This window comes from Chenopodium album, chromosome 17 (assembly GCF_948465745.1).
Source record: "Chenopodium album chromosome 17, dcCheAlbu1.1, whole genome shotgun sequence".
NCBI classification, from domain to species: Eukaryota; Viridiplantae; Streptophyta; class Magnoliopsida; order Caryophyllales; family Amaranthaceae; genus Chenopodium; species Chenopodium album.
In genome coordinates this window covers 34,117,117-34,127,821 of record NC_137850.1, presented here as the reverse complement: position 1 = coordinate 34,127,821, position 10,705 = coordinate 34,117,117, and the positions used below count along the sequence as shown (strand labels likewise).

Here is a 10,705-nt window from a genome sequence, read left to right as displayed (position 1 = left end):
CACACAAACTCTTTTAAAAATACATAAAATAGGAGTAATAACATAAACCAGGATTTTCATTGTTTCTTTTTAAACTAAAGAATAATATATTTGTAAAATAGCAGTAAGAACTTAAACTTGCATTGCTAATTATCTCTTATAAGGGCAGGTATGCAATTTAAATTGCCACTTTACAAACTCAAAAGTTATTATAATAATTGTTGTTAGTGAATATTTCTTCCAATGTAGGATAAGAATAGTCATTTAAATATAATTAGGGAATAGTTAAATCTAGCTAGTCAAATCCAAATCCAACGAGACTACAAATTCCACGACAAAATCATAACCAATGAGAAATGGATGTGCATTTAACTTAGAAAATCTTTACCACATTTCATTGCTTTAGCCACTATAATGTTCTCAACCTACACTGCTCATTTTTGTTGTTAACCTTAACCAATGACCATTGTTTAATCTGACCAATTGATGACTATTTATAAATTTTTTAATTTTATACAAACATGTAATTTAAAATATTTATTACACAAATTGTAAAGCTAGAGATTCGGATTGACCAAGGTAAGCAAAATCGTTGTGTCAATAGGATTACATAGGATTGTCCTGCCAGGATCGATTAAGATTGTATAAAATCATTCAATGCAAGATGAAATAAAGATAGAACAATTTTACTCCATTATATTATTGTTGTTGGATATATTGGCTAGGATCAATACATGATCAATTAGGATTAGTACATAGTACATAATACATAGTTTAGGATTGAGATGATCCTACTTTTAACCTTATCAAAATGATCTCAAAGGCTACTAACTCTTTCCTTAAGATCGAAAGCCCAACTCCATATACGCAATATAGTTTCTTTCAATCTCTTTAATTATGTCTTATTACTCTTGTTGTGAATGAAGTTATCTTGACTTTGTAATATCAATCTTATGTGAGAAAAACTATGTGGCATCTTGACTTATTGCATGTAAAGATGTGCATTCAAGATGCATGTAGGCCCTATTCGACAAAATAATTGGTAACAGGTAGCTTTTAGCGATTAAGTAGCAGATACTTGTTAGTTAGTAGTGAGTAAAGGCTAGCTGTCAAAATTATATATGAGTGCTTGTCAATGTTGTTTTTATTACTCCTTTTTAAAATTTTAAGGATATTACAATCCTACAATTTGATTTAACTAATTCAATCCTACCCTCCATCCAAAGTTGTATACCAATTCTAACAACTTGGCCTTGAGATCAAGTGTATTAATTAGGAGATATTCAGGATTATAAATAGATTAGTAGTTATAAATATTACAAGAAGTTTTAATTATCTTACAAACTATTACTCTTTTTTCAAGACAATATACATAGTATTTTAATAAGCCAAAATCTGTCTTTGATAGGAAGAGGTTGCTCCCTAGTCCCTATTATTCTCTCTATCTCATAATATAGTGTCATATTAGAATATATGCATTAATCTAATAAATAAATTGCGTGAATCCTTTGAAAAACTTTGCAATAACCATAATATATACTGTATTATATTATAATATACTTTAAAAAGCATTCTCAAACATGTTAGTTGTTCAATGTATTGTGACATTCTCCTCATTCAATTGAAGTTTGATTTCAAAACAATAATCTTGATTTGATCATGATATTCATACAATAATCCGGGGCATCATCCGAACCCAAAAACTTGGTGGTTATAATATTATAATACGAGTACTACTCTATATTGACTATATCTAATTATCTATACCTAAACCCATAATCTCAATGCAATTATAATCAAATTTTCTATCAATTTGCTTTATATAATTATTTAAATTATCATTATTAGATGATTATGATTACTTTGAGGATTAGCTACTCAAATCTTTCATTAAAGTAATTAAAGATTAAACTTACCTTAATCCAGTAACTAATTCTACAAAATTCCATAATTTTGTAGCTTAAAAGTTCCTGTTTCATAAAACCAAAGAAAAAGAAAAGAAAAAGATGATCCATATAACTTTCACCTAACACCTACCACTACCATCACTACGCTATAAGCCTATAATGATACTTTACAATCTAATCCAAGTATTATAAGAACATGCAACGACGTCGTCAAATAGAAGCTTTCATACCTTTATAGTAGACTTTCACTTACCGTTGTACTCAAGATTTAAATGATTAATCTAAAAAAGAGTTATTTAAGGCAAATAAAACGGAATTAACTAAAACCTCTATTTTTAGCACACGCGTCTTTTCTTCTCAAGGATATGATTTTCCCCTAAAAAATCGTTGGAGTTAAGCTTAATTTTACTCCCTTTGTAATGACCGACGTGTCTTTCTTTGTTAATATTAGAATGAAAAATTTGGATAATGAGTGTATTTACTTATTGGAAAAACATCAATCCAATTTACCCTTTTTAGGTAAATTTGAGAAGATTGTCCCATATCTTTTAATTCGCATTTTTAGGAGTGGATTTTTTGAAGCACAAGCAAAAAATTTTCCCATCCTTTAATGGTTGAATGTAGTTAAGTGTGGATGGATGAGTTACCATAAATGGTATGATAGGAATTCAATAAAATGTTGATTTTTCTAGTCAGAAGTAAGAGATAATCCATGAAGGGAATAACAGTTCGAATAAATTATAACAAAGCCAAAACACAAAAAAAAAAAAAAAAAGAATAATTAAAAGAACGCTTAAATTTTAAACATAGACACAATTCATACTTCACAATAGGTTTTCGATGCACATAAAAATAACTTTCTTTGTACTATTTTTAGTCAAAATCACCTGGGTAGATAGCTATACTAGGTAAGAAAATTTCTAAATGTAGCCCGAATGATATTCAATCAATTTAGGAGCAAATAAAAATCACGGGATAGAATCGTCAAAAACTAATATTTATGTTCACACGAGATAATAATGACTCGACAATCATACATAAATAATATGATTTGACAGTCATTAATATAAATTACACGACATACTTTGACTCGATAATTTTTATAAATATAACCGGCGTAATCCAATCCACGCTTTGACAACTCCAAATTTTAAGTCATTCCATTCCATTCATCATAAACTCAATAACAAAAAATCAAATCCCCAAATTTTCCCCAAATTGAAAAATTAAAATCAAAATTATTATTTTTTTTTTCAAAATTTATTTTGTCATAAAATGGAAACCATAATAAATAAATCCCTCCATCAACGCATCTCCACCTCTGTCCTCCTCCTCACCTTCTCTCACTAAAAGACTCCTTCTTTCTCTCTCCTTTGTCTGTATTTTTTATGTTACTTTCTCGACAGCTTAATTAGAATATAAATTAGGGTTTTTCAATTTTAATTTTCCCCCTTTTCTCTCTCTCATTTTCTCACTTTTTCGGATTCAATTCAAATTCAAGCTTTCTTCTTCTTCACAGGTACATTTCCAACGTTACTTTCTCTCTCCTCTATTTTACATGTTTTTCTCTTTGCTTCGAAGTTTCAACGAACACGACTCTTCCATGGTTAATTTTTTATTTTATTATTTAATTTTATTTTTTAATTTTACCAGTTCTTGTTGTGCATTCACGATCTATCCTATCGTTTTCACCAACATTTCCCTTTTCATTATTTTAATTCTAATTCAATTCTTATGATATGTCTATATTTATTATGAAGTTTGCTTATATTCTAATTTCTCTTCATTTTGGTTAATTTGGGTTTTTGGTGTTTTTAATGCCAATAATCTGAATTTTAATTTCTGGGTTTTTTTCGTTATTGTTGTTAATTTTTGCTTGGAAATGGGGTTGTTGAGAGGAGTTTTGTAGATAAATTTGGAATTCTTGATTAATTGTGTTGGGGGAAATATTGTCAATTCATTGCAATATCTTTGAAATTATGAATTTGTATAGAATTTATGTACAAGTATAAGTTATTTAATTTGTGAATATTCTAGTTCTAAATTTGGTCAAATTTATTATAGTTATGTTGACTATTGGAATTAAGGGTGTGTAATTTTTTCTGCAGATCCAATGATCTGATCATTTTGAAATTTGAAAACGATAGCGTGGCTAAGGTTTTTATTGAATGCGTGCGCTGTTCGTGGCATCATATCATTTAGAGGGTTGTTTGATAAATTAGAGAGGAAGTTGAAATGGTTAATTATTGTTGAATTGAGGCCTAAAATTTTTGGGGGTTTCTAGAGTTGATACTTGATAGTTTAATTTAGAAATGGCGATAGCAGGTTTGCACAATGTTCCTGTGATTGAGTCTTCAATTCTAAGGGAGTCTCAATCATCATCATCAGGACGAATTGGAATTCAAGGGAGTATAGGCACCCGAGCATCCTCAATCCGGCAGATGTGGCTGGAATTAGAAGATGAGTGCGTGGTGAATCGTGTCCGTGAAAGAGGAAGGGCAAGGTTGCAACAAGAGAGAAATGATGCCTTGCCTAATTGTCATGAAGGGGAAGGTAGGGGTGGTTTGGAGGATTCGAGTGAGAGTGAAAATGGGTCTGTGATCAACTCTGAGAGCCTCACAGGACCTTTAAATGAGCAGGATGATCGTCAGAGTATGACATCGGAGCAATCTCTAGATTTTGGCCTTGTTGAAAGGGCACGGGTTAGAAGAATTTTTCAGGAGTGGAAGAATAATGGTGGAGCCGCCCAGGCACCCAATGTTCCCCACAGGAACCGAGGATCAAGGTCGCAATGGCTTGGTGAGGGTGAGCGTGAAAGGGTTCGAGTTGTGAGGGAATGGATTCAGATGACCAGTCAACCGAGAGAAGACCAAGTTTCTGAAGCTGGTTCTCAGATTGAACAAGTCCGAGATGGTCAAGTTGTAGATCATAATGAAGGTCAAGTTGAAAATATTCGGAGGCCAATTCGTAGATTATGTGGCAGGCAGGCTCTGCTTGATTTATTGGCCAAGAAGGAACAGGAAAGACTACAAGAGCTCCAGGGCTTGGAGGTGACTTGTCCTGTTAGCCGATTTGCTCACCGCAACCGCATTCAGGTAAGATTTGCATTATATATCTCTATAAAAAATTGAGTATTTTTTCACACCTCCACGACTCCTCTCCTCTGCACCTACAAACACATTTCAAATGTCAGTAAGGCTACCAAGTTATTTGTCTGATTGTCATCTGCTTATTTTTCTGTTATTGCAACAATGCTTTCTCATTACAAACTTCATAGAAAATGAACTTTATCCCAATTCCAATTCCTGATCATTCCATTCGTTTCTATAATATAAGTATATGTTTCTTAGGTCAATAAGTTCTGCTATATTGTACAACAATTCAGATAATCTTTCACAGGACTTGAGAGAACAAGGAATAAGGTTTTTTATGATGATTAATATATATTTTTTTTAAAAAAAATTCTTTTTGCAGTCTTTACTTAGGATTCGGTGTTTCCAGAATATGCGGTCAGCTGAGTCAAGGAGGCCCAGTTCCACTGCTGAAAGTGAATTGGGGTTACTTAGGCAGCGGCAAACTGTGTCAGGTTTGAGGTATGTTTTTCATTCATTTATGCTTTTTGCATAATTGGCGTTCGTGAGAACTTGTGGTATATATCGGTGATTTTGTGACTCATCATAGCACCTGAAGGTTTTCTTCGAATGCTTTATGCTGTTTGTATAATTATCTTAGCATTCTCTAGTGTTCGTATATGTATGTTTTCATTTTTCTTACGCATAACTGACAATTCTGTTTAATCTCTAATGGTGGTTTTAAAATTCGTCATTGTATTATCTTGTGTTTGTATCTGTACTAGGAAGACATTGTTTAGACCAAGGTGAAGCAATTGTATAAATCCTATGCATAGTCACAGTATGTTACATCTCGTGTTAAGTTCATTAAATTCATCAGATTTGTTATTGCTGATGCAAAACTGGTGCATTTAACGATCGTTTTAAACAAAGATTAGATGTCTTAGTCCTAAGACAACATGAATTAGTCACTTTGCAACATTACTTTAATTCAAGGAGTAATTATAAAAGTAAAAAGCGGGTTGGTGGGAAACAGATTTGAGTAACAGATTTGAGTTCATCATATATTCCTGTGAGTTTTGCTCAGTTAGTTTAGGACTTTAGGTTCATGCTTTTTATGACCTTAAGTATCTATGAAAGCCCATGATAAATGAACACTGGCTGTGGTTTGCAATTGTTTGAATTTTGGTGTACAACTTTTAAGTGGAGAAAAATTGCTGATTGAATTATTGGGTTCAGAGTAAATTATAATTGGGGGACATATCAGTCAAACATCTGTATGTGATGTGTAGTGATCTGTTACTCTTACCTTTTTTATTTTTATTTTGTTTTTTATGCTTTGTCCTGGATATTAGGTAGCCATTTCCTTATGTCTTTCTCTGTATTATGTTATGTATTATTGTCCTAATCTCATGTAATATACAGGGGAGGTTTTCTATCCAGATTGGACAGCTTTCAAGTTCAAGCAAGTGACCTGTCTGGTAGTTCTTTGGAAAGCAGTCCTCATAGTTTTAGAGACGATCAAACTCAGGCTAACAGCACAAATGAGGGCATTGACAGTACTCACGTACCAAATGATCCTCAGATTGAGGTCCTTGATGGTGCTCAACTACAGAATGAGCTTGCAAATGAGATCCTAGATGATGCTCAACAAAATGAGTCTGCAAATGAGATCCTTGCTGGGACTTGTGGACAGAGTGATGTTGAAGGAAATGCTGGTGTTGGTCCGTCTGCTGATGTAAATCAGTCGAGAGAAGGCAGTGGGCACACTAATTTACAACAATTGGAAGTTCAAGCTGAAATGATGCTGGAGCTTGCCTCAGATGGGGAGAATAGATCAGAGACAGTAACTAGTGGGCTTGCTGTAGGTTCTTCAGACGAGGGCTACTTGCTGATGAATTCTCAAGAACCTTCAAGAAGCGGAAGCGAGGAGCTTACTGATTTAGAAGAAGCCCATGAAATATCTCATCACTTTAACACTCACAGAGAAGATATTAACTTACTTAGTGAATTAGATGATGAAGTCCATGTATCTGAAGAGGTAAATGGCCAAAATTCCAGTATCCAGGTGGAAGACTGGCCAGAACATGTTACAATGTATGATGAAAGCAGATGGCAAGGCAATGTATTATCAAACCAATGGAGAGATGATGATCAACGTGAAATTGACAGACAACATTGGCCTGTAGATGGTGCAGAGCTCTCTCATGGTGCTTTAGAGAGTGAAGTTGGAGAGCAGAATGATGCGCAAGAAGACTATTGGCATGAAAGTGGCTCTCTGGAAACTCCAAGAGATTGGCTTGGAATGCCTTCTTCTGGGGTGACTTCTGGTAGACTCGATACATATTATTTCTCTGATGATGATAATGTTCATCATATGGAGCTAAGAGAACTTGTGAATAGGTATTTGTTCTTGTTTTCTTCTAATTCTAAAACGGAGGGAGAATAATTTAAACAGAAAAACTATACTTCAGTAGTTCTGTCAATCTGTTGTTTGCTTATTTTGTGTACGTCTGTAATGATTGTAAGTGCTATTTATTGCAGAAGAAGAGTTTCAAGTCTTCTTCATAGTGATTTCCGGGAGAGCCTAGACCAGTTGATACAGTCTTATGTGGAAAGACAAACTAATGCTCCTGATGACTGGGAGCTACATGAAATGTCTCCACCTTTCACCATGCAGAATCAAGATCACCTAAGCACAGACCACAGTGAGGAGTCAGGACCTATTCATGCTGAGGAGGCCCAACGAATCCTTCCTAGACCACCACCTCTCCCTCAGGCAAATTGGGGGCACAATGGCAATTGGTCAAGGCGTGAATCACAACAGCGCCCTGGAACTGTGAGTTCTGTTCTGTTGTGTTTACTACATATATGGTGTTTAGCATTTGCTGTCTATCTTGTGCATTGTTTGAATATTGCTTTAATTTATACAACTCTTTGGTATTATTTGCCTTTTTTGGAGGTCATTCATAGAGAGCACCACGATTTGTGTTTTATAATGTGTAGGAAGTGTTCATATTGTTTTCTGGTCCTTCTCAATGATAGCCATTTTGGTTTTAAACTTGTATGGAGTATTGCCATCTCCGTACGCTTTTTCTGTATTACATGAGTTTATTGATTATCTAGCTGTTCTAGCTTGTTGAGTAAATATGAAACTGTCTCCTTGTTGATTTTTGTTAAAGTTCCCCCCTTGGCCCATCCCCCACAAAGCCTTTGTTTCTTGCATGCTTGACATGCGTCTTTTCAGCTGCAAGATGATTCTATGAACTAATAGTTGTTTATTGGCTGATTTATCTTCGTTCTGTAGCCTCTTTTTGACTTTACGCATGTATGTTTGTCTCTATATTATAGCCTTTTGGACTTCAAAATTATCTGTGGTTGATAATCCCAGTTTCCCATCTGCACAGGAGTGGGAGACAATTAATGATTTGAGGATTGACATGGCTAGGCTGCAGCAAAGATTGAATAACATGCAAAGAATGTTGGAGGCCTGCATGGATATGCAACTTGAACTGCAACGTTCTGTGAGACAGGAGGTCTCTGCTGCTCTGAATCGATCAGCCAATCCATCTGGCAAGTTATTAGGCAGAATAGTCTCTATATACGAAGTATTTATTTACAACTCCGTTTTTTTAAATACTTGTTCCACTTTTCTTTTTCGGCCGTTTTTAAATACTTGCTCCATTTCCTTATTTGGAAAGTTTTTACAATATTTAACTAATTTCTCTCACCTAATGGACCCACCATTATCATATTTTATTAATTTCATATTTTCTCTCCTCCAATCCTCTTCACTACTTTTGCTTTTTATAATTTTTTATTCTTCCACCTACTTCACTACCTCCATATATTACTTCGTATTACTTTCTCCAATTTCTCCTAAAACTCCGTGAATGGAGAAATGGAGCAAGTATTTAAAAACGGAGGGAGTACTACATATAATAAATATTTGGTTTATGATATATTCTTGCAAACTCTTATTTTTGGGTTCTCATCTGTGTTTCCCTTGCTTTGAACAGAATTGCTCGAAAATGTACTGCCTAAAGATAGTTTCAAATGGGATTGTGTGAGGAAAGGCGTCTGTTGTATATGTTCTAACACCAACATTGACTCTTTATTGTACAGGTAAAAAAAATCATCTGAAAATCAACGTTATCGTATCTGAGTGAATTATCTGCTCTTTATTCATTATTCATATTTGATTTCGTTAATCGTGCAGATGTGGGCACATGTGCACTTGTACTAAATGTGCGGATCTGCTGGTTCAAGGTGACGGGAAGTGTCCAATGTGCCAGGCACCAGTTATTGAGGTGATCCGTGCTTATTTTATACAATAGAATAAAATGGAGGATGAAAGTTGGCAATTCATGTCAACATAATCTTATTTCATTTTTTGGGGCAATTTCTCAGTGCTCATTCCTCCTGGTTACAAAAATACTGTGTTTTCTTTCCTTTTTCCACCATAATTTCTTTGTATATCCTGAAAAAGTTACAACTCTGATAGAAATACCCATTATTTAAAGGAAAGGATAAACCACAGGAGCAAATGGCTTCGTTGATCATATGCTGAGCTTCGTAAAAGCTATCTGATGTTGTGTTTTTGGTTGTGGGGCTTCTCAACCCTGCACCAATTTATTAGCTATGTTTCTTTGAGGATGTACATATCATTTGCAGCCTTCTCTAATGGTCACTGTCAATATAACTTCCGCATCTACTTACATCATAGTAATGCTTGCAGCTGTGGCATATTTGTGTTTTTGTTCTCGTTTGCACCTTATGCAGGAACCTTACAATAAATACACAGTGCGTAACTTGATCTTTCTCTTTGCAGTTTTTGATGCTACCCCCTACCCTCGCTTACCCCTCCCTCTCTCATTCATAAATTGTGCAGTGACTGGCTTAAATTTTAATATCTGGCTGGCTAGCTGTTGCGGACTTGTAACGCTCTGCTATTCTGGCCCGTAATGCTCTTAGCACAATAACTTCATACTCTGTTGGGTTTCTTAGCTCTATTTTCTTACTTCTAGACATTAATTTCTGTCTAAAATGAAGACTATTGATGTTATTACTTTTACGACCACAAACTGTTCAAAGGTTTTGAAATACTAGTACCTTTGACCGTAAAGAATGAAGACTAATGATAGTTATGCAATTTTTTCTAGAGTTTGCATTGGAATATTATATTCTAAAGCTCTTGCATAAATCACTGTCGGACCCAAGATTATAATGTATGCCGTTAGCCAAAAAGCTTGAAAATATAAGTTGGTTATACTAAGAGAGAGTAAAGGCGAGTACAAAAAACTAATTAGTAGTATGAGTATAAATATGATGAAATATGAAGTTCAATTAAGCTTCTGAATGGTGTAAAGGATAGTTATACCTCTAAATTTTTTTATTTATTTATTTGCCCTCATTTTTGTAAATTAACTCTTATAAATGGTGTGTGGATATTTATACGCTTAAAAATATATGTTTACATATTTTCACTCATTAATTAATGTTAATAGTTAACAAATTAATGGGTGGTAAATGTCAAACTGAAGGAGCTATTCAAACATGGCTAGATATAACCCAGTATAGTACTTAAAATGGCAAAGATGTAATTGGAAAAAAATAAAATAAAAACCAATTGACTAATGAATGATACAGTAAGTAAGACCCCGTTCTCTTCACCTTATTTTGCTGAACTGAAATTATTTTAATGAAACAAAATTATATTTGCTGAACTTAAATTATTTTTACTGAACT

At 34.1% G+C, this 10,705-nt stretch overlaps 1 protein-coding gene across 1 annotated transcript; it reads left to right on the top strand.

Moving 5' to 3' along the window:
* The first annotated feature begins 3,160 nt into the window (after nt 1-3,160).
* Nucleotides 3,161-9,521, top strand: LOC145589598 (uncharacterized). The gene is made up of 8 exons (XM_081646243.1): nt 3,161-3,405; nt 3,995-4,981; nt 5,361-5,479; nt 6,383-7,360; nt 7,502-7,796; nt 8,365-8,530; nt 8,977-9,082; nt 9,177-9,521. Exons 2-8 carry the CDS (start codon nt 4,199-4,201, stop codon nt 9,292-9,294), a joined length of 2,565 nt encoding a protein of 854 aa, XP_081502369.1. The 5' UTR covers nt 3,161-3,405; nt 3,995-4,198; the 3' UTR covers nt 9,295-9,521.
* The last annotated feature ends 1,184 nt before the right edge of the window (nt 9,522-10,705 follow it).

Coding starts and splice junctions, on each gene's coding strand:
- LOC145589598 (XM_081646243.1), top strand. CDS start 4,199: ATGGCGATAGCAGGTTTGCACAATGTTCCTGTGATTGAGTCTTCAATT. Junction 5,480..6,382: donor CAAACTGTGTCAGGTTTGAG/GTATGTTTTTCA, acceptor TGTAATATACAG/GGGAGGTTTTCTATCCAGAT. Junction 8,531..8,976: donor TCGATCAGCCAATCCATCTG/GCAAGTTATTAG, acceptor TGCTTTGAACAG/AATTGCTCGAAAATGTACTG.